At 44.8% G+C, this 24,414-nt stretch overlaps 1 protein-coding gene across 6 annotated transcripts in view; it reads right to left on the bottom strand.

Moving 5' to 3' along the window:
* Positions 1-24,414, bottom strand: part of Smim3 (small integral membrane protein 3) — a 52,947-nt gene continuing 28,533 nt past the window's right edge. For 4 of the 6 annotated variants that reach the window (XM_070036422.1, XM_070036423.1, XM_070036421.1 and 1 more), the window contains one exon: positions 1-1,248. In XM_070036422.1, coding sequence (XP_069892523.1) covers positions 1,055-1,237 — 183 coding nt within the window. In that variant the 5' untranslated portion in view covers positions 1,238-1,248 and the 3' untranslated portion in view covers positions 1-1,054. The other 2 variants (XM_070036424.1, XM_070036420.1) reach the window with 2 other exon arrangements.

Raw genomic sequence — 24,414 nt, 5'->3', positions numbered from 1 at the left:
TCATTCTACCATTTTATTGGACAATGGTTGTATATATCAATGAAATAAAGATAAAAGTAAAAGCATCATTTTCACACAACATCCCAATGTCTGTTCTATCTTCTTAGATAATTTAATAAATCTCAGGGTGCTTCTGTTTTGTGCATTGAAACACTTGGGTAGTCCAGAAATATCTCTATATAAATATAAATCATAGCATCTAAAATAACTATCTCTGTTTTGAGTTGGTTCCAAAGGTCCTTGGAATATCTCCTAAAATATAAGTACCTAGCATTGGCTGCAATGCCGGTGGGAGGGAGTAGACGGAGTGTAATGTAGCAGGAGCTGGGACAGAGATATACAGCAACCCTAGTTGGGCAGGAAATTCAGTCACCCTGCATATTCCAACACTGATTTACTGTCAAAGCTAACAGAAATACGAAACTACAAGCCCATTTACCTTGATTCTATTAGCACTGGCAATAACAGCAGAACCCTTCTGCCATGTACACAGGGGCAGAGACTGGTCCTGGAAAGTTTTGCTTTTCCTGCCTGTTCTGCTATACTAGCCCACCTGAGAAAATAGAGTTGGCACTCCAAAGAAAATGAGTGACACTCCAAAGAGAATAACATTGAGCCACTTGGCTTAGTCTGACCTGCGGAACACTGGCAATGGCTGTTCTTCCCCTCCACATCTCCCTCACCCCCCTTCAGCCCATCCCTAGCATGTAAGTTCTTTGGTTCTTCAACGCTTCTCAGCTCGTGGCATTAACATCGGCCCATCTGTCATGGCTGTGCTGTTCATACACAGCTCTCACCTCCACCAGGTCATTTGGTTCCCTCAACACTGTGAGGAAGGAAGGGGAGGCATTGCAACCCCTAGCTGAAAATAAGGAATCCAGAGCTCACAGTGGCATCAGTCAACCAAGTTCACACATTTAGCCAGCCACCGAATCGAAACTGAGGCACAAGTCCAACCGCTGAAGTCCTTCCTGCTCAATTCTTAGAGAAATAGGAACAGGTCTGGGGAAGGGACTCATTGTCCTCCTCCCCAAAGGGTCCCCTTGGGACGGGCTCAGACAGCCCCACTGAGGACCGGGTGAGTCCGCATGCGATAGACGATGACCGCAGTGGCCGGGCACAGCAGCAAGGAGGTCATGATGACAATGGTGGCCAGGATGATGAGGACAATGGCCCAGATATCCAGAATGTGTTTGGGAAGCCCGGCTCCCACAGGGGAGTGGGTGATGGCATCCATGTGGGCTGGCTCTGCAACAAACAGGAAGAGATCAGTATTGTGCGTCCTCATTCTGCCTCCCTAGTTAGAAGGACACAAACCTCCTGAAGTCAGAGGTTCCTCCTAAAGTCCCATGAACAGTAAGGATGGCGGCTTCATTTACTGGGACCTCCTATTACCTGGCCCATGAAGGATGCTTGACATCCATTAACCCATTCAGCCTTCATATCAAGCACTAAGCCTGTGAGAGAGGAACTATGCTAACTGTCCATTTTTTGCTGGCCTTTACTTCATCTATGTATATGTTACAGGTGAGGAGTCAAGTCTTTAAAATGTAGACATGGAAACAAGTGGCGGTGCCTCACGCCTGTAATTCTAGCTACTCAGATCTGAGGATCATGGTTCAAAGCCAGCCCAGGCAGGCAAGTCCATGAGACTCTTCTCTCCAATAAACCATCAGAAAATCAGATGTGGTGCTGTGGCTCAAGTGGTAGTGCACTCACCTTGAGCCAAAGAGCTCAGAGACAGCACCCAGGCCCAAAGTTCAAGCCCCATGACTGACAAGAAAGAAAATTAAAAAAAGGAAAGAAAAGAGAGAGAGGAAGGAAGGAAGGAAGGAAGGAAGGAAGGAAGGAAGGAAGGAAGGAAGGGAGGGAAGGAAGATGCAGACATGGTTAATTTGACCAAGAATACGAACCCAAATGAGAATAACTCCAGAGTCCCATACTTATTAATCCTACCAATCTACTTCCCTTATCTGTAAAATGAGAAACTTAACTGTTCTTGGCCTTGTGCCTTGTCTCCTATTCTCCCTCTCTTCTGAACAGAAAACATATCCATTCCATATGGTTTACTTGGAGCATTTGCCAGGGAGCAAATCAGGACCCATTACAATCTCCACAGTCACATTCAGGGGATAGTAGGCAAATGACCAAGCTGGTCAACCAGAATCCTCTCTAGTATTTTTACAAACTCTCAGGAAAGATGATTCTTTTCCCTGGAATTGCTAAAATGAAAGGATGTGGATCTAGAAAGATGAGAATGGAGAAACCTTGCTCATCTGTGAAGAGTCAGTTCTAAAGATACAATGGCCAGTGAGGCCTTGGTGCTTGCAAGGGCACCTGGACCCAGCCAAGTTTGATGCTATCTACAACTCCCAGACACAGGAGCCATCACCAGACATCCAGACATCACCAGACATCCCAGACACAGGAGCCAGCAATCCATTGTTTCTGCTTAAACCAGTGTCCACTCGGTGTCTCGTTCTTGCAGGTAAAAAAAAAAAAACTCAGATATTAATCAGTTGTTCCTAAACAAAACCAAGGTTTTGTGAACTAAATAATAATTATTAAATAACCATTAATAATCATCTTAATAATTTATTAGCTTATTCAGCTTTATATCAAGTACCAACCCTGTGAGAGGGACTACTATAACTGCCCAGTTTTTTTATTTCTAGGCCAGAAGAAATATCTAGCAGTTGGTGTATTAAGTAGGTAGGCGCAAAGAAATTAGTAAGTATCTATGTCTTAAAAACTTAGGAGCCACTTGAAAATTACAGAAATTTGTTAAAAATGTATTATTCCATTCTCAATCAGTTGCTTCCAAGTGGAATACAGTCACCTGTTGGGCATTGGGGAACTTTTCAAACTTTGAAATAAAACTAGACAATGCCATCTTCTCCTTTTCGACATCCATTTCTGCTCAGTACTTGTAATATGACAATAACCATCAAAAGTTTAACATACACTATGTAGAAAATGACCTTTGTAATCAGGAAAGAGGAAGGGAAGGGCTGACACCGTCCAAAAAGAAATGTATTCTTTACCTGACTTATGTAACATAACACCTTTACAATAACTTTTTTTGTTGTTGTTCATGGGGCTTGAACTCTGGGCTTGGGTGCTGTCTCTCAGCTCTTCAGCTCAAGGCTAGCACTCTATCACTTAAGCCACAGCACCACTTCTGGTTTTCTGGTGGTTAATTGGTGATAAGTGTCTCATGGACTTTCCTGCCTGGGCTGGTTTTGAACTATGATCCTCAGATCTCAGCCTCTTGGGTAGCTAGGAATACAGGCGTGAGCCACTGACACCCAGCTTGGCTTCATTTTATTTAAAATTAAAAAAAAAAAAGCCAGGCAATGGTGGCTCACGCCTGTAATCCTAGTGACCCAGGGGGCTGAGATCTGAGGCTCATGGTTCAAAACCAGCCCAGGCAGGAAACTCCGTGATACTTTTATTGCCAATTAACCACCAGAAAACCAGAAGCGGCACTGTGGCTCAAGTGGTAGAATGCTAGCCTTGAGCTGAAGAGCTGAGGGACAGCACCCAGACCAAGAGTTCAAGCCCCATGAATGACAAAAAAAAAGAAAAGAAAAGAAAGAAAATGAAGCTACGCACCAGTGGCTCATTACCTGTAATCCTAACTACTCAGGAGGCAGAGATCTGAGAATTGTGGTTCTATGCTAACCCAGGAAGAAAAATGTCTGTGAGACTCTTCAATTAATCACAGAAGTGGAGCTGCAGTAACCTTGAGCAAAAGAAGCTCAGGGACAGCGCCTAAGGCCAGGAGGCTGAGATCGTAGGATCACAGTTCAAAGCCAGCTGGGGCAGAAAAGCTGGTGAGACTCTTATTTCCAATAAACTACTCAGAAAAAGCCAGAAATGGTGCTGTGGCTCAAGTGGTGGAATGCTAGCTTTGAGCAAAAGAAGATTAGGGACAGCACCCAGGCCCTGAGTTCAAGCCCCAGGATTAGCCAAAAAAAAAAAAAGACACCATTTAAGATGACACAGATGAACCTGGAGGACATCATGACAAGTGAAATAAGCCAGACACACACAGAAAAGTGAATTCCACGGGGCTGGGAAGATGGCTCAGCACCACATAAGCAAAAAGAAAAAAACCGGAAGTGGCGCTGTGGCTCAAGTGGTAGAGCGCTAGCCTTGAGCTGAAGAGCTGAGGGACAGCGCCCAGGCCCAGAGTTCAGGCCCCACGACCGGACCCAAAAAAAAAAGAAAAGAAAAGTGAATTCCACAGCTTCTCATTTACAAAGAGAAGTGAAAAAAATCTAAAAGACACAGAAGCAAAGAACAAAACTATTAGTATAATAAGAAAATGCAGACATTTGTTAAAGGGTTGACAGAAGGAACAAAAAATAAGTATTTAAGGAAGCAAAAAGAAAAAAAGAATAAAGAAATTTTAAATACATTTTTAAAGAGGATGACATGAGTGGAATAGACTATTTGAAATGACAAAAACAGAACAATAAAACCTGCTGAAGTAGATCTGGGAAGGAGGGAGGGAAAATGACAGAGGGAAGAGATAGATTGGTATATATTATAAGCATGTGTGGAAATGGAACTTACACAGTATGAAATTCCCCTCTGTACAACTATTCTAAGCTAACAGGAAATACTGTTTGAGGCAAAAAAATACATATTTAATAATTATTTAGAAAGGAATCTGACAATGGTGAGCTCCAAAGTATGTTAAGTGCACAAAAATAAACAAGATACAAGAAAGTTAGTAGACACAGGACAATTCCTTTGTTAAGATTTTATAGATAGAAAACAACATAACCACAAAAATGTATTTCCTAGTATAATCCTAAAAAAGGCTAAATGTAGTTAACTTTTGGGGAAGTGAACAAAGGAGATAAGAGACTTATTTTCCTTTTTTTTTTTTTTTGGTTTGGTTTGGGTTTTTTTGCTGGTCTTGGGGCCTGAACTTGGGGTCTGGGCGCTATCCCTCAGCTCTTCAGCTCAAGGCTAACACTCTCCACCTGAGCCACAGAGCCACTTCCAGCTTTTTCTGCTTATGTGGTGCTGAGGAATCAAACCCAAGGCCTCATGCATGCAAGATAAGCACTCTACCACTGAGCCACCTTCCCAGCCCCTTTCCATTGGTTTTTATACCATGTGTATTTTTGTTAGTAAAATGAGCTCCTTTCCCATAGCTTAGTCCACTCCTTCCCCTCTCCACAGCTTAGCACGCTCCCTTCCTTGGCAACACTAGGCCCATGTAGTAAAGGCAGTAAATAATCAACTTCCAACCCCCCTTTCCCTTGGGATGGCACTTCTCTGGGGCAGCTACCACCATATAAAGCAACAGGAGCCCTTAGAGTGACCTTCAGGTCTAGGCAGCTGCAGGACCCTTATCTACTATTTGGACAGTAGCCATAAATCCTAGTCCACCATGATGAAGCCACTGACCCGCACGTCCACACCGGGGTCTCCACCTCTAGCCCTCTCTAGCGCCTTCTAAGCCTCCTAGGTTATATAGGTCACCTCAGACAATAGCCGGTGCTACTTCTCACTTCTCCCTTGTGAGAAGGAGTCTTGTCAGCCCCCTTTCCCGGCAATAAATCTTCCTTTGTTCTCTGTACCTGGATGTCTGCATGGTTCTCTGGCAAAGTCTAAGAATATTTCAATTTTCTAAACATGTTTTACTCCAACTGGGTTGAGGGAAAAACAGGAGTTGGAATCTGTTTTCTTCATAATTCTCTGTATGAAAAAGAGTAAAGGCCAGGTACCGGTGGCTCACACCTATAATCCTAGCTATTCAGGAATCTGAGATCTGAGGAGCTCGGTTCAAAGCCAGCCTGGGCAGGAAAGTCTGTAAGACTCTTATCTCCAATTAACTGCTCTGAATACCGGAAATGGTGCTGTGGCTCAAGTGGTATAGCACTAGCCTTGAGCTGAAGAGCTGAGGGACAGCGCCCAGGCCCAAAGTTCAAGCCCAACAACCAACAAAAAAAAAAGAAAAGAGTAAAGACATACATAATTTTTAAATTAAATTAGGGGATGAGACTTGATCATGGTCACCAAGTGCCACACTCCATGTCAAATATATACCATCTTAAGACAATCCAGGTTTATGGAATAAGATTCAAGAAAGAATGGAAAGCTGCATGTTTTCTATCACCTATGAAGCATGCCAGGTTTGGGAGTTCCTAGATTGTCCCTAGAGGTCTCTAAGGTCTCTTGGGCTCTATTTTAATGTGTGAGTGCTGGTTCTAGGGCTTCAACTCAGGGATTCAAACCTCGATCCTCAGATCTCAGCCTCTTGAGTAGATAGGGTTACAGGCCTGAACCACCAACTCCCAGCTTTTCTCTCAGGCTATTCCTAGCTTTAAGGTTTGGAAATTGATTCCTAAGTAGCCAAGCTGTTCAGACTGGGCAAGTCCAAGATACAGGAAAAGCCTCTGGCCAGGCTCCTGCAAGCCACAGGATTATGGAGGTGGGGCCTACAGAGAAGGGAGAGGCACAGACAGGCCTCCAGGCAGCCACAGTGATGAAGTCATTTTCTCCAAGGCTTGAGAGACAGAAGCCTGAATCAGAGATGAAGAGTTACGGGCACAGGGGCAGAGAAAGCCAGTGTGGTCTACTGATGACATCAACAGCCAGCCTGTGTTAGGCCAGAGGAACCCCACCAAAGCCCTTCCAGTAAACCTATTAACATCAAACATCTCTGCAACTCCAGATGCCAGGAATGTTTAATATCCCAGACTGACTTTCATAAGTAAAACCTGTCATTTACAGGAACACAGGCTCCATGGCTCACCCACAATCATGAATCACAGAAGATTGAAGATACAGCCACCGCTGTTTCGTAGATGGTGTTAAAGAAGGGTCGGCACCACTTTCAACCCTACCTGCTCCCCTAATCACAAACACATACCATGACTATGACCCTGTCCCACGATGTGGTTAGAGCAAAATAGGTGAATAAATAATTTGTTGTGACTTGGATCCCAGATGGTTGCAGGATTACTCTTGAGCAAATGAAATTGTGTTTACAACAGATCAAAGCAGAGCTGCTCTGGGGGAGGAAAGTTATATTCCTCCCACCAGCTCAGTGAGCCTGGGTAAATATGCTTAGAGACTGAGAACTAGAGAGCCACTCCTGGCTCACACCTGTGATCCTAACTACTCAGGAAGCTCAGATCTAAGGATCGAGCTTCATAGCCAGCATGGGCAGAAAAGTCTGTGAGATTCATTTCCAACTAACCAACAAAAAGCCAAAAGTGGAGCTCTGGCTCAAGTAGTAGGGTGCCAGCCTTGAGCAAAAAAAAAGTTCCCAGGATCTAACTTCAAGCCCCAGTACTGGCACCAGAAAAAGAAAAAGGGGGAGGAAGAGGAGGAAAAGGGGGAGGAGGAGGAGGAAGAGAAGGAGGAGAAGGGGGAAAAGGGGGAGGAAGTTAAATACTTGCCCTTTTCATGTATGCAATTCTAACCAAAACCAACACTAAATCATAACACATAAGTCACACAATATAAGCCAGGCACTGTTGGTTCACCCCTGTAACCCTAGCACTCAGGAGACTAGGGTATGAAGATTCAGTTTGAAGCCACCCTGGGCAGGAAAGTCCATGAGACTCTTATCTCTAATAAACTACTCAGAAAAAGCCAGAAGTGGGGCTATGGCTCAAATGGTAGAGAGCTAGCCTTGAGCAAAAGTTCAGGGACAGAGTCCAGGCCTAGAGTTCAAGGCCCAGGAGTGCCCCCTCTCAAAAAAAAAAAAAAAGCCACACAATAATATACAGTTAAAGTCATTTTTTTCTAACTGAAAGAAATCTGAGAAGATAAATTTCTAATTTTTTATGTGTGTACCTATCTGGTACAATCTGTTTATACTTGATGGTCCCCAAACAGCTGTTTGCTTCTCCGGGACTCCTAAGCTCCTCAGAGCACAGTCTGAAAACCATGGTACTCCCCACAGCCACTTCATGCCTCCCTTTCCAGGACTCTGATGTGGTCATAGCCATGGTCCAGGGGCCAGCAGGACCTCTATTTCAATCTTCAAATATGTGTTCTTCAATGGGAAGTTCCTTCTAAAGCAATAGATTCCACACACTGGCAAGGAAAATGTCCCTAAAGTGATATATGTTCAACATCTGTCATTGAAAGCTAGAAAAATCTGCTTGGGGGAAAAGAAAAAAAATAGGACTCTAAGCTTCTGCCAATAACTTCTGTTTGACTTCACTTGTCATCTGGATGAACTATGAATGTATAGAAGCTTCTATCTTGACACATTTAATTAATAACTATAGATCAATTTTCCTATTTGCTTCACAGATAAATTGTATGTTATTTCTGACTAACAGTTCATGTTGGAATTTAGCCCAAACTATTCACATCACAAATTTAACCCTATCATTGATAAGAATATGAATTTCTCTGACCATAGGAAGCAAAATGGCAGTGGACTAAGCTCAGTCCTTTTGAACTGGCATACTTTATCTGTTATTTGCCTAGTTAGTAAGCAATCAATTCCAGCACATCCTATATCTGCTAGCGTAAGAAACAATATTAACACCTTCCTGAGCTCAGCAGCAGAGAAGACTTTGGGACAAACTACCCCATCCCAGCCAACTGAGGGCTCTGCACACCAGCCCACTGAATCTCTTTTGCTAGATCCAGAGAACTTAAATAATTTTGCCAATGTAATGGGAAACTCAGTAATTCACTGACAAGACTGAATGAGATACTGTTTTTTAAAAGTCATCTCTCCTAAAGAGGGAGATGAAAACTACTTTTGCAAAAATGAGAAATCTATCCTCTCTGTCATTTGATCTGCTTCAAGCAGGAAAGGGGATGGCCCTACTAGATAATTAGGAGAAACTAAGTTTTAATTCTGGTCTATTTTGGCGGGGGGGGGGGGGGGGGGAAGGGGGGGGGAATCCGGTCGTGGGGCCTGAACTCTGGGCCTGGGCACTGTCCCTCAGCTCTTCAGCTCAAGGCTAGTGCTCTACCACTTGACTCACAGCACCACTTCCAGCTTTTTCTTTTTTGCTTATGTGGTGCTGAGGAATCAAACCCAGGGCCTCAGGCATGCAAGGCAAGCGCTCTACCACTGAGCCACCTTCCCAGCCCTCTGGTCTATTTTTTAAGAAACTAAGTCTTTGATAGAAATAATAATGGTAACATTCCAGCCAATATTATCATATAGAAAATTTTCTAGCTATTAGGAAAGTTAGAATACAGTGGCTCATGCCTGTAATCCTAGCTACAAATGAGGTTGAGATCTGAGAATCACAGTTCAAAGCCAGTCCAGGAAGTAAAGTCCCTGAGACTCTTATCTCTAATAAACTACTCTAAAAAAGCCTAAAGTGGTGTTGTAGCTCAAGTGGTACAGCACTAGCCTTGAGCACAAAGAGGCTCAGGGACAGCACCAGGTGCTGAGTTCCAGCCCCAGGACTGACAAAAAGAAGAACGAAGGAAAGGACAAGTGAGGGGAGGGGGATGGAAGGAAAGGAGAGGGGAAGGGGAGGAGAGAGGAAAGGAAAGGAGAGGAAACAGAGAAAGTTAGCTGAGCACTAGTAGCTCATGCATATAACCCCAGCTACTTCAGAGGCTGAGACCTTGAGAATCACAGTTCAAAGCTAACCCAGTCAGAAAAGTCCATCTCCAATTAAATTAACTACCAAGGTTAAAGTAGTAGAGGCAAGGTTCAAATAGTAGAGTACCAGCTATGAGCAAACAAGTGCAAAGCCCTGAGTTCAAGCCCTGATACAACATGACTGAATGGAAAGGGAGAGAATATAAACCTTGTAATTAAGGCTTTAGGATAACTGATTTCCAGGCAACTACCTTACGCTATCTAGTTACCATTCCCAACAGGGAGTTTTTTGTTCTTTGACAATACTGTTTTTATTTTGATTGAGGACTACAGAGCAAGTAATTCCACCCAGAATATTCATTCATTTCTTCATTTTTCAAATCCTTGCTATAAGACATATGCTCTTTAAGATAATTATGTCTTATTCATTATATCTGGTTACCTCAAACACAGCATCACACAAAGCAACATGTTCAGAAATTGTGTCTTACTTTGCATATATATAGGGAGAGAAAGAGTTCAACAAATTTTCATTATTGTATTTATTTTACAAAGTTGTATGTGGCCTTGCCCCATACACTAAATTATTAGACCTTCACAAAATCCTGATGGAATATATTTTTCTGCTATGAAAACTAAAGTTAGGGGAAATTAACCAGCCAGAGATCATAAAGCTAAGTTAATAGCATTCAAACACAAGACTCCTAATCCTGCAGACATCATTATTCACTAGCTACCTCCAGAATGCACAAAAACCTACATAGATAAGCATAGAATTAGCACACCTCCTCTAGTCAGGTCAGATTCTTACTGGGTTTGGTCAAAGGCCTTCCCAGATACAGAGAATTAAGAAAAGAAATGTAACATACAAAGATTAGGACTTTCTATTCTGGCTTTGGCAAACTATCATTGGCTTGAAGCTGGTGGTAGTGGCAAACACCTGTAATCCTAGCTACTTGTGAGGCAGAGATTAGTGACTCAAGACCAAGCAGGGCAAATAATAATAATAATAATAATACTTCATCTTAACCAATAGCTGGCATAGTGGTAACCTTCTGTCACCACAGCTGTGGGGAACTGGTGGTGAGCCTGGCACCCAGGAGAGGAGTCACAAATAGGAGGTTTGCAGTCCACACTGCCCGGGGCATAAGTGAGACCCTATCTCAAAAAACAACTAATGCTTGAGTGAAGTGACCTAAGTGCTGTTAAGCAAGCAACTTATGAGCAACTGATCAGTGAATACAAGGCTCTGAGTTAAGCTCCAGTACCCCCCCCCCAAAAAAAATCTGTTTTAAAGCACTAAGATCTAACAAAACAATGAGAGACCAGATACTGAGTTTAACTCCTGTCTGGTACAAAAAAATAAATTTTTAAATTCAATAGATTAACTTAGCAGCAAACTAGACATAAGGTGAAGAAAGTATTAGTGAGTTGAAGGCAGATCAAGAAAAATACACAGGACCTGGGTACCAGTAGTTCCTGCCTGTAATCCTAGCTTCTCAGGAAGGTGTTTTGAAGCCATCCTGGGCAGAAAAGTCTGTAAGTCCATCTCCAATTAAGCAGCAAAAACCTGGACTAGAAGCATGGCTCTGACCAGAGCACCAGTCATGAGGCAAGCAAGCTGAGCAAGAACAGAAGGCCTGAGTTCAATTTGAGATATTGGGGGCAGAGAGAAGGGGGAGAAAAACCTTAGAATGAAACAGAGAAAAACAGGACATAAAATACTGAAATCTAGATAAGGAACATAGAGTGGCCAAATATAATATACATGTAATTAGCACACCAAAGTAAGGAGAATGAGGCCAAAATAGAGAGCTGACACACCTCTGTAATCCCAATATTTGGGAAGCTGAGTCAGAGGACTCAGGGAGCTGGTTCTAGCATGTATAAGGTACAACTATAAATAGGAATTTACATAGAAAGCAAGTGTGGCATGTAGAAATTCTAAGATGACATCCACAAACTAGTGTGATCACATCCTAGTATGATCCAAGTTACATAATACAATAAAGGTGAAAATATTTTGCAGGTATGACCTAAGGTTTCATCAGATTAAGTGAAAGATGCAATTATCCCCTCTGTACTTCATCCTTTTGGCTTATGTCCCAGGTGCAAATAAATAGAGCTAATGAAGAAGAAGAAAACTAAGCTTTGAAAGTTGTTCACTCCCATTGTAAATAAAGATGGAGGTGACGTTAGGATTATCTTGGGTAGGTCTGACAATCAGTTGAAAGTCCTTTGAAAGAAGGCTCGGAAGTTCTCTGTGGTCAACCTCTGCAAGGAAACAGTTCTGCCAGCACTCTGGATGAACTCAGAGGCAGATTCTTCTCTAGTTAATTTTCCAGATGAGAAAGCTCTGTGATCACCACATCTGCTCTGAGTAGAAGACCTGTAAGACATGTTTGGCGGGGCTGGGAAGGTGGTTCAGTGGTAGAGTGCTTGCCTTGCATGCATGAGGCCCTGGGTTCAATTCCTCAGCACAATGTAAGCAGAAAAAGCCAGAAGTGGTGATATGGCTCAAGTGGTAGAGCGCTAGCCTTGAGCTGAAGAACTGAGGGACAGTGCCCAGGCCTAGAGTTCAGGCCCCCTGACTGACCAAAAACAAACAAACAAACAAAAACAGGCATGTTTGGCCCCTGACCTACTGACATGCTAAGATAATATGTTATAATTTGTTATACATTGTAGAAAACTTTATACAATAATACTGTACCCTACTGAAATTGTTCTCTAAGGATAAAACAGATGGTGTTCTAAAACTCTGCATTGAATTTAGAACTTCTAGTTTAAACCATGTAAACTATCACCCATCTAATACATGGGAGAGAAGGTGGCCAACAAAGGAAACGATTTGCCCGCAGTTACAAAGTAAGTGTATGGCAAGATTGCGAGAACTCAGACTACTAACTAACCTCCAATGCTGTTATGAACTACTTACCCATTTTATTTGCAATTGGAGCTTAGGGGACTAAAATGGAGAGCTGGTTGAAGAAGCTGGTATTAGAATAAACTAACAATAATGAAAGCCAAGTATGTTTCTTTTTTTTCTTTCTTTTTCTTTTTTCTTCTAAGTGTATGCACACACACACACATGCATGCTGATACTGGGGCTTGAACTTATCATCTCGTGTTCTTGCTTGACTTTTTTTAAATCAAGGCTAGCATCTTACTACTTGAACCACAGTTCTACTTCTGGCTTTTTGCTGGGTAACTGGACATAAGACTTTTATGGACTTTCCTTCACAAGCTGGCTTTAAGTCACAATCCTCAGATCTTAACCTCCTGAGTAGCTAGGATCACGGAAAGGAGCAAGAGGCACCTGGCTCCAGGCAGGTTTCTTGGCTGTACTTTTTGGTTATCTAAAAGCAAGTGGGTTTTTTGAAGCACAGAGCCCTAAACCACTTCAGAAAAGGAGACAGGAAGTTTTCCAAGATCAAACACATATACATAAACATACACACAAAAAGTTTTTCTCAATTCCATCAAAATCACAGTTGTGGGTGGACTAACCTTCAGGTTAAGCCAAAGGGATGAACTAAAGCAACTAAACCTACTAAAGAAGATAATGGGTGAACTTCATAAGTTATTGATTCCTCCCTATGGTTTAAGAACATCCAGAAGACAGGAAGATACAGTAAAGCTCTACTTAGCTGGACACTGGTAACTCACACCTGTAATCCTAGCTACTCAGGAGGCTAAGGATCAAGATTTGAAGCCAACCCAGGCAGGAAAGTCCATGAGACTTAATTTCCATTTAACCACCAGAAAAACCGGAAGTGGAGCTGGCTCAAAGTGGTAGAGCACTAGATTTTTTTTGTTGTTGTTGGTCATGGAGCTGGAACTCTGGGCCTGAATGCTGTCCCTCAGCTCTTCAGCTCAAGACGAGCCCTCTACCACTTGAGCCACTGTGCCACTTCCAGTTTTCTGAGTGGTTTATTGGAGATAAGAGTCTCACAGACTTTCTTGTCCAGGCTGGCTTTGAACCATGATACTCAGAACTCAGCCTCCTGAGTAGCTAGTATTATAGGCGTGAGCCACCAGTGCCTGGCTAGCAAAAGTCTTGAACAGAAAAGCTCAGGGACAGCACCCAGGATCTGAGTTCAAGTCCCACAATCAACAAGCAGGGGAGGGAGGGGAAAGCTCTGCTTACAGAGAGGAAAAAGAAAGCAGAGGGGAAAACTCCACATATACACCGAAGTGCTGGAAAAAGAATGGCAGAGACAATGTGCCTAGGTCCCAACTCTGGCCCAGCTGGACCTTACCCACGTAGCCACACCTGCATCGCCTGCCTGCACTGAGCATCCCTCTGCTCAACCATATTGAAGAAACATGCTTTGTTAAGCCCATAAATCATCAAGATCTTAGACTCTGATAAGGCCATGGAAACTGAGGTGGGAATATTTAGAAACAAGAAAGAATGTGGAACAATTCTTTCCTTTACATGCACACTACAAAATCGTGCTAAAACCCACATTCTGGGGTCAGTGGGCTTGTGTGTAACTGTGGCTAAGCAGCCTTGAATAAATGACTTTAACTTCCTCTTGCGTTTAGTTCCTCAGCTGAAAACAAAACCAAATATGGCAACCTAATGTCTGCCTCCCACGACGACAACAAGAACTATGTCAGAAAATCACACAAAGCACCCAAGAGTGTTCCAAAGAATGAGTGCTCTGCAAATGTGTGTTCTTATTATGAGGAGAAATTCCTGGCTGCGGAGACTCTCTAACCCAAGCAAGGATCTTTCCCTCCTTTAGCTAGTTTATTTGCATCTGATGTTTGGACCATGTCTTTCCTTTATCAACAAAGATGATAGACGATGCTGTGGAGTGAATATGGTTTGTCCCCCAAAGGCCTATGTGCTTCTCTGTAACAACAGGAAGAGGCAGTGATGCCCAATGAGAGGGACCACTCCTCTTGCCCGCTTGCTCTTCCAACATAGGTCCTTACCAGAAGCCAAGCAGATGCCAATGTCTTACTCTTAAACCTCTAGAACTATAAGCTAAATAATCATGTTTCTTACAACCTACCCAGCTTCGTGGATTTTGTCATAGCAATACAAAAGAGACAAGAAAAACTAATTAACCTATGTTAATGATTTGTGTGTGTGTGTGTGTGTGTGTGTGTGTGTGTGTGTGTGTGTGTGTAGTATGCACCAGTACTGGGGTTTAAACTCAATGGAAAAAATTATAGTTATAGCCTTTTGTTGATTAACCAGATAGAAGTCTCACCAATTTGCCTGACTGGGCTAACTTGAACCGTGATCCTCAGATCTCATCTTCCGAAGCAGCTAGGATTAGAAGTATGAGCCACCAGTGAGTGGCTATAATTTTCTTTTGTTAATCAATGTCATCAGTGACTAAATTGTCCTATTCCCTCAGTTTAAACCTAAAATTTGTATCATTAGTAATTCAATAAACATTTATGACACTATAATTAATAATGGAGATAGAAAAGTAGATAGAGATAGAGATCAATACAGTTTTACTCTTAAGTTCATTCCCTTCTGAAAGAAATAAACAATCAAAGATATTTTATACTTATGTTTTTCACACAAACATACTATTCAATGTAATTGTAAACAGAATTTGAATGATTCAATTAAGTTCAGGAAACATTTAAAAAGACATCAATTATAATCACTACTTGCAGAGAAATGCAAAATACTTAGAATACGTAAAGCAGATACATGCCACACTGATGGTATAAACCACTCACTTCTGGAAATGAGTCAAGAGTGAAGAGAACATAGACTATAGAGTCCAGGATCTGGATTTGAATCCTGCCTTCCACTCTTATTAGAGGTGAGGCATTGGTCAAATTATGCAAGCATCCCTAAACCTCAACCACACCAAAGCATCCCACTGAGAAGATAAAGTGAGACCCAGAGCATTAACAGATGATCATTCCTCATTCCTTTGCTGTGCCTATGCAGAACAGAAACGCTTACAAAAAGGAAGGCCTTTTATATGGGCTTGAAAGAACAGCAGGAATTCAAAAGGAGGAAAGGAGATTCAGGCAGGAGCAGACATCATCAACAAAGCCTAGGAGGAACCAGACACTATGTAGCCTGGCAGCCTGATAAGAAGCTTCAACACTTGGAGCTTCGGTTGCCTAATTTGAAAATGGGAACAATAACAACTAACAATATTCACAACTTCCCTGGGATGCTATGGAGACCGACATGATACACCACTGTAGTTTAGATTTGAAATGTCCCCCAAAGACTCACGTGGTAAAGTAAGAAGAGGACTGAGGTGTGGTCTGGTGCCAGCCCTCTGCTCATTGGGGGTGTGGCCCAGGAGATCCAGCCCCTTCCTCTTCCTTTCTTTGCTTCCCACTTACTGTGAGGCCCACAGTTTTGTTTTACCACACATCTCTACCATGATGTGAGCCTTGACACAGACCCAAAGACTGTGAGCCAAAATCAATCTTAATTCTTTATAAGTTGATTATCTTGGGTATTTGTTATTGTAACAGAAAGCTGACTACCACAAATATTTAGGATAATGCCTAGTACACAACAAGGCCTCTATAAAATTAAACTGAATCATGCTAGTGAACAATGGAGGGAGGCATGGGTGAGGGGGAAAATCTTACAAAAGATTTTACAGAAGCCAGGAATGTGGCTTAGTGGTAAAGTGCCTGCCTAACATGCAATAAAGCCCTGGGTTCAATTCCTCAGTACCACATAAACAGAAAAAGCTGGAAGTGGCACTATGGTTCAAGTGGTAGAGTGCTAGCCTTGAGTAAAAGAAGCTCAAGGACAATGCCCAGGCCCTGAGTTCAAGCCCTAGGACGGGGGGGGGGGGGGGGGGGGGGGGCCGGGGGGAAAGAGTTTACAATAACACATACCTACTTGGGAGGTAGAGATAGAAGGATCACCCTGTTCAAGATCAGTCCATAAGGACTCAGGGTGTGGCTCAAGTAGCAGAGCCCTTACCTAGCAAACAGGAGGAGGCCCTGAGTTCAGTCTTCAGTGCCACAAAGTAAGATGGGGGGGGGGGGGGGAGAGGACAGAAACAGAAACAGAGACAGAGACAGAGACAGAGGAGATTAACATGTTTGGAGGCCCTGCCATGAATTAAGGTTCTACAACTGCTCTAAAACTGATCTGAATCCAACATAGAAAACCACAGCAATAAATTCCATGAGCAAATAGTCTTTGATGGTCTGTCTTGGAATTTGCCCTTCTACCAGCAATAGCACAACCTCCACATCTGAACTGTACCTAACAGTTATTGTTTGAGAGACTGCCAATAATGCTTACCCAACTAGTTTTACCACCAAGGAGCCTTACTAAGGAAAAAGACAATAAAAGAAATGACTTCCTGCTGGCAGGCAAACCTAATTATCCCAAAGAAGAAAAGGCAGACAGAGGCAGGTGGCATCCTGCAGGTGTGGCCCCAGTCCAGCATTGCTAGAATTCTGAGCAGATATTGCTGCTGCTGTTTTCTTCCCACCAGAGAGGCAGAGAAGAGACAGCTGGAAGCAGATGAGTTACTCATACTGAGGGTGTCTGAAGATTTTTGACTGTTCAAGCTCCTACAGGAAGTGAACCATGAGGCTAATGGTTCTCAGGACATAGGCTTCAATTGAGGGTTTGCCAACAATGTCCACCTCCATCCCAGGAAGAGTTGCTGACAATGACAGGAAAGAATAGAATACTTATGACAGATGGAAGAGGGCAGTCCCATTGCCCATCTTCAATCCAGGTTGTCTAATGATCTGTGTCCTCAGGCCTGGTCGTACCTGAAGACCTTTGAGCCTGCTGATCCTACTTCTTAGAATGCTAACAATATTTGGAATATGCCTTTGTCCATGTCTCCATGTTTACTATCTCAACTGAAATATTTCCATTTGGGTTTTCCAGATCCCTGTGTTAAGACTACCACTGACATCCACCAGCCATCATTGTCTCTTATCTTCTGTTTACACTTTTCACATCTAAAATCAATCTGTCATTCATTTGTTTTTATCGGATGTGTGTGCGTGCATGTGTGTATGCGTGTGTGAGTGTGCATGTGCACGTGTGCACACACGCGTACATGCACGCTCCAGTGCTTGGGCTTAACTTAAGGCCTGAACACAGTCCCTGGACTGTTGTGCTCAAGGGTAAGGACTCTACTACTTGTGGAGCCATAGCTCCACTTCCAGCTTTTTGATGGTTAATTGAAAATAAGAGTCTGATGGACTTTCCTGCCCAGGCAGGCTTTAACTGTGATCCTCAGATCTCAACCTCCTGAATAGCTAGGATTACATGTGAGCCAACAGCACCTGGCTCTGTTGGTGTTCATTGCAAACAGGCTAAAGACTTGTTCTTGTAATCCCACATTTGCAAGCATGCAGGAGCATCAGCCTGGATTTGGTTTGCTGCTGTATCCTGAACACCTATCACAGTGCCTGGCACTTAAATTACAACAGAAGTCAGACCAATGGAAGAATGAATATGAGATGACTGATTACTTCAGATGTGAGATCAACTCATGGAACTCAGTTGGCAAGAGTTCCAGGATTCTGAGTTGTATAAGACATCGTCATTAAATCCTGAAATCACCACCCTAATTGAGGATATAAAATTACATCCTCAGATTTCAGCCTATTTTGGCTGTTTCAGAGCCTATTTCAGCCTCTTTCTTTCTTAGTTAACAATATATGCAAGTATATATACATATACACATATATCTGTGTGTACATGCTCACACATGAAGCATAGGACTGGTCCTTCAGAATCAGGTTCTGGAGGACTCCTTCTTGTTAACTTCCTTGGGCTGATGGGCTTCCTATATGCAGAAATTGAGGGGTGCACAAGGTATGACTCCTTCTTTCTCTGTTCTTAGAACAGGACAGAGAGGCTGCTAAAAGAGGGAGCATGTTTCCCAATCTAAGTCTAATGAGGACATCCTAGCCTCATCTTTACTGTGAGAAATGGCTTTCTTCTGTTGCTTATCAGCCTCAAACATTCATAAGCCTAGCCCAGAGTTATTTCACCAGGGACCTTTTTCCAAAGAAATAGGCCACAGGAAGGAATGTATAGAACATACAAACTATCACTTATGTGATGTGAATCAAATCAGAGGCCTTTCTCTAATGGCCCAAGGTCCCTGAAGAGTCTGAGTATCCTGTCCTCATTTCACCCACTGGCCCTTCTTCTTCAATATGCCTAAAGATCTCTTCCCTGAGATTCTATCTGCTCCTCTGTGGCTGGAAAAATGGAAAAACACCAGGATATTTATTTCAGAGTTCAGAAAGGCAGCCAGGGCTTTCCAAGACTGCACGTAGACTTCATCTGACCAGCCAATCACAGAGTCTCAAAACTCAACAGAAAATGAGCAGAAAAAGAGAATCCAAAAACCCAGGCCAAATCCACAGCCTCCTGTTTAAGCCACTACTATCCATCATTGTCATTTGTCGGTGACTAAGTGCTGCTATGTGCTGGGTGGATGGCCGAAGGAGACTCCATGTGAGGGGTTACATTGGGGGAAGGGGATAACCACTCACTGTGTGACCCTCAACAGGATGCATGGCAGGTCATACATGGCCATAATGGCCATCTCAAAGATATCCATGCCCAAGGCCCCAGAACCTCAAATATGAAAAGGAAGCATGACTCAGAGGGCAGAGACATGAGAAGATGAAGAAAGGTCATTGAAAGCCAAGAAACACAGCAGCTGCCAAAGGCAGGCAAAGACTCTTCCTCTACCACCCACAAGAAATTGGCAACCTTGAGTCAGCAATGATAGGAAATGAATTCTACCAACAACTCAGATAATCAGGAAATCAATTCTCCCCCAAGAACTTCCAGAAACAAATGCAAGAGAGGATTCTAACAGTGTAACTCTGTTGAATGATATTACAATTTAATAAAATGAATATAATTAAATTATATTGAGGGGCTAGATGGGGTTGGAAGAGATGGGAGAGAATAGAAGGGGTGACATCAATCAAGAGGCATTGTACTCATAAACCGACATGTTGAATTGGAACATCTTTGTACAACTACTTAAAGATTGGATAGATAGTCAGATAGATAGATAGATAGATTTTTTTTGATGAAGGAAAAAGCCAGGCACCAATGGCTCATACTATAATACTAGCTACACAGGAGGCTGAGATCTGAGGATAACAGTTCAAAGTCAGCCTGGACAGTAAAGCCCATGATATGCTTATCTCCACTTTTAAAGAAAAAAAAAAAAGCTGGAAATGGTACTGTGGCTCAAGTGATAGGACAGGAGGAAAAAAAGGGAGAGAAATAATAGCTTGATGACACCTTGATTTTAGTCATATAGGACCCATAATGGACTCTGCTGAACTACAAAACTAGAACTGATTTTTTTGGAGGGGTGGGGGGGAGGGAGGCCATGGTGCCTGAACTCTGGGCTTGAGTACCATCCTTCAGCTCTTCAGCTTAAGGCTAGCATTCTACCACTTGAGCCACAGAGCCACTTCCTGCTTTTTCTGCTTATGTGCTGCTGAGGAATCGAAACCAGGGCCTCCTGCATGCAAGGCAAGCGCTCTACCACTGAGCCAACTTCCTAGCCCTAGAACTGAATTTTTAAAATTTCTATATCCCCTAAACTTAGGCATAGTAAGTTGTTACAGGTGTATTCAAAGATGAATATGTGAGGTAACCTGAATAAATCATTCTTCTCCACTGGACTGGAGGTTTGCTGTCAACCAACTGCAAAGAACAGACAAGGTGATTTCTAAGCGTCTGGCCCACTGTGGAAGGTGGACCACTCTCTTGATATTCTGCCTCCCCCATAGCTCTGTCCTGAGTCTTAAGATGGATTTAAGATGAAGACCATTAAAATAAAAGACCAGAAAAATGTAAATGAAGGGAAAAAGTCCTCTTTAAAAAGTTAAACAGTTACCAGGTGCCAGTGGTTCATGCCTGTAATCCTAGCTACTAAAAAGACTGAGATCTGAGGATCATGGTTCATAGCCAGCCCGGGCAGGAAAGTCCGTGAGACTTTTCTCTCCAATAAATGACCAGAAAACTGGAAGTGGTGCTGTGGCTCAAGTGGTAGAGCACTTGCCTTGAGCTGAAGAGCTGAGGGACAGGGTTCAGGCCCAGAGTTCAAACCCCATGACCAACAACACAACAACAACAACAAATCCAGAAGTAAAGCTGTGGCTTCAGTGATAAAGAACTAGCATTGAGCCAAACAAGAAGCTCAGGCTTTGATACAAGCCCCAGGTTCATCACATGCTCATACACAAACACACACTCACAAACAAACACACACACAGAGCAGAAAACTCCCTGGTTTTCCACTTGCTACTTCGGTGACCAAACCCCAGAGGAATGAAATAGGAAGTCTGGAAAAGGAGGAAGAAAGCCACAGAATCAATTGGTAGAGGCTTCCCAGAGCACTGAGTTAAGGATTCAGGGGCCCTGTGGATTAGTGATAGCTACCTGAGGCAGAGATTAGGGGCAGTAACCTGTATATGAGACATCTGTCATTATTAATTGCAACTAATTTGGGACCAACAATTTGGTTTTTTGTCTCTTCTCCCTCCCCCATTTCATTCTCCAGATCCAAAGTAGTCACCAACAAGTCATCCACTTGCTGATACTCAACCAGCCAATCAGAGTTCAGTTCATTAATTTGAAGTGCACAGTTTGAATTTGACTTGAGGCTTTACTGACAATTCTAATTCTAGCCTGTTCCTCTTTATTCCATCCAAAGTTTAGCCTTTAATGCTCTGTTTTCACTTGAGGTTTACTTTTGCCACCCAAGTGAGATAATGATCCACTAATACATAGACGATCAAATTCTGACTTAACTTCCCCCAAGTAAGGGAAGATGGGAAGCCTGGATCTCCAGAATTCTAAAGCAACTCAGGGGATAGATCCTGGAGGCAGACTGCTTGGAATGTGCCAATTACTTCCTGGGTGAGCAACTCTCTGGAGCTCAGGTTACTCATCTAATAGGATATGGAAGAGGCTAAATAATAAATACACGTAAAATGATGAGAATTAGATCTTGCTACATAGTAAGCACTTGATTAATGTCAGGCTGGGCCCGCCAGGGTGGGGCGCTGCAGGGTGCAGTGGTGTGTGATAATGTCAGCATTTACTCCTATAAACTGGGGGGGTGGGGTGCGGTGGGGAGAGGGGTTGCTGCATCTGCCTTTGCAAAGACAGATCCCTTTTCCCTGGGGATATTCCCTTTATTTATATGTTTAATACACAGAGGGGAAAAATACATTTTTAAGAGGAGACTCAGAATTAAGCTGGGGAAACATCTGTGTTTACAAAATATCCTCTCTGTCACCCCTTCAGCCAGTACCTGGCCCAACCACAGCCCCCGGGGTCTCAAATACATTTTGTGTCTTTGACACCTCATCACAGACAGCTCCACTGGGCGGGTGGGGGTGAGGGGGGCTTTCTGGCTACGGAAAGTCGGAGAGCACTCCCAAACCTGTGGTGCAATGGAGCCCTGAGGGGGTCCTGGTTGGTCAGTGTGAAGGTTTGAGGCCGTGCCACTCACAGCGCTGCGATAGACAGCTGCACCTGCCCGGGCTCCGCTGGGACCAGAGAAACACTTCTGGGCAGGTTTGTTGTTGTTGTTGTTGTTTTGCTTTTTTTTCCTAGCCGGCCGGAGCGCAGGTCCAAGCCGAGGTCTGGACGGCTAGAACCCGCAGCTTCCACCCGCAGCGCCGGCTCCCAGAAGCCGGCACCCACTGGGCAGAGGGCCGACCGGGGCAGCCATCTCCCTGGGACCCGCAGTCCGCTAGCCAGCGAGGAACGAGCGGAGCCGAGAGCCGGAGCCCGGCCGGGCCGCCCAGAGTAACGACCCCGACAGCCGCCGTCCTCTCTCACGGATCAAGCACCGACCGTCTTCCACTCGCCCGCCCTACGCCGCCCTGAGAAGGTCAGGGAGGCGAGGACCCTTGGAGGAAGCGATTCGAAACGCAGTCTGCGAGCTCAGGGAGAGGAGCGCGGACCCAGGCGGAGCAGGCCTCGGCCCCGGCACCCCCCGCCCTTGTTCGTTGGCTTTCCGTCTGCACAGAAGGTTTCACAGACGGAGAAGCGGGTGTGGAGGCGCCGGGGAAGCAGCTGGGGCAGGCTGGGGCCCGGGGCCGCCAGTCCCCGAGACGAGCGCCGTCCACCCGGGCTGACACCGTCGGCCCCGTGGCCACGAGGAGCCGGGCGCAGGGAACCCCGAGCTCCGCGCTGGGGCTCCCCCATCCGAGTTCAGCTCGTGTGCACAGGGCGGCGGGAGCCCGGAGGCGCGGGGAAGGGAGAGCGGCGGGGCAGGGAGCAAGGGCTCGGAGGAGAGCTGCAATCCAGGGACCTGGGGTGGGAACGCCGCGGAGGGAGGACGCGGGGACGAGGACCCCTGCCCAGGGGGAGCCCCCACAAACAACTCACCTACGGGTCGCGGCGCGGCCTGGGCAGCTCGCGCCCCCGCCGCAGTCGAGATCACAGCGAGTCCGCGGCCGCTCGGCGCTTCTCCGCGGACCCACGACCGCTCGCGATTCGGCGGCCGGAAGCAACAGCCAGCCTCGAAACCTCAGCCGCAGGCGGCGCCCAGAGCCTCCCCGGCCGTCCGAGCCCCTCCCAGCCCGGTGCAGCCCGAGTGCGCGTCCGGACGCAGAAGTGTGGCTCTTACCCGGTGCGCCGCGCTCGGGAGGCTCCGGAGCGCGCGAGCGCTGGAGACGGGACCGCCCCCGGGAAGCCGAGCCCCCGGCCCGGGTGGAACTGCCTTCCCCCGGGAAGTCTGTACCCTCGGCCCCAGAACACAACCGATCCCTGCTCCGCCCCAGCTCCTGCTGCTGGGAGCGAGGAACTGTAAGGGGCTAAAGGAGGCTGGAGTGCACTGGCCGTCGTCTCTTGGCAATCTACTAGCTGGGTTGTAAACCAGAGGGTGGGCCGACTATGTGTGCTCCAAGATCATTTCCAAATATAGTCTGGACATTTTTTTAAAAAATGGCTGGGCACCGGTGGCTCACGCCTGTAATCCTAGCTAATCAGGAGGCTGAGATCTGAGGATCGCGGTTCAAAGCCAACCCGGACAGGAAAGTCCATGAGACTCTTACCTCCAATTGACCACCTGAAAACCGGAAGTGGCGCTGTAGCTCAACTGGTAGAGTGCTCGCCTTGAGCTGAAGAGCTGAGGGATAGCGCCCAAGCCCAGAGTTCAAGCCTCACAACCAAAAAAAAAAAAAAAAAAAAAAAAAAGGCCTAGCTAGTAGATTTGGATGAAGGAGCCAGAATTCGGGGTTCTTGGCTGTGCAGTGTCTCTTGCTTTTTCTCTGTAATGGGAGGATAACAGAGGCCTCCTCCCAGCCCACTCATGAGGTCTGACTGAGGAAGATTTGGGCGAGGTGGTTGCTGGCTTGCCATAACAAGCCTCTGAGCATCCTGTGCATTTTGTGTAACCTGGATATCCAGGTAGATCCACAGTCCATTAGAATGCAGCCTGAGAAGTTACTCATCCCCTCTCTGTTCATCCTCTGTGTTCCCAGTGTCCACACAGACAGGGTCAACTTCCCAATTCCCTATTCCCCTCTTGGAGAGAAGACTCATATATTTTAATTTAGCAGTGGTTTCCTCTGATTTTACTCTTGGCAAGTCTGGGAAAGGAGTACAGGCCTTGCTTTTGCGGTGATGGGGTATAAGCCTTGAACGAGGTACCACCTCTCCCTCTCCCACAAACACACAGGCTTTCTTTCCTAGGACTCAGGGATGAGATCAACAAATGAAATCAAATCATCATTACCAGATGCCACTGTTTTAGAGAGAGGGCAATGAGGATGAGAAGTGATTTGACGAAAACTTGTTAGGCTGATAATAGCCTGTTTTAAAAGAGAAAACACAGGATCCTGGAAATACGGGCATTCCAAATACC

The sequence above is a fragment of the Dipodomys merriami genome, unplaced genomic scaffold (genome assembly GCF_024711535.1).
Source record: "Dipodomys merriami isolate MVZ:Mamm:240054 unplaced genomic scaffold, mDipMer1.0.p SCAF_27, whole genome shotgun sequence".
In the NCBI taxonomy this organism is placed as follows: domain Eukaryota; kingdom Metazoa; phylum Chordata; class Mammalia; order Rodentia; family Heteromyidae; genus Dipodomys; species Dipodomys merriami.
Note: the sequence above shows the minus strand (reverse complement) of the source record. Positions and strands in the feature narration are given on the sequence as shown.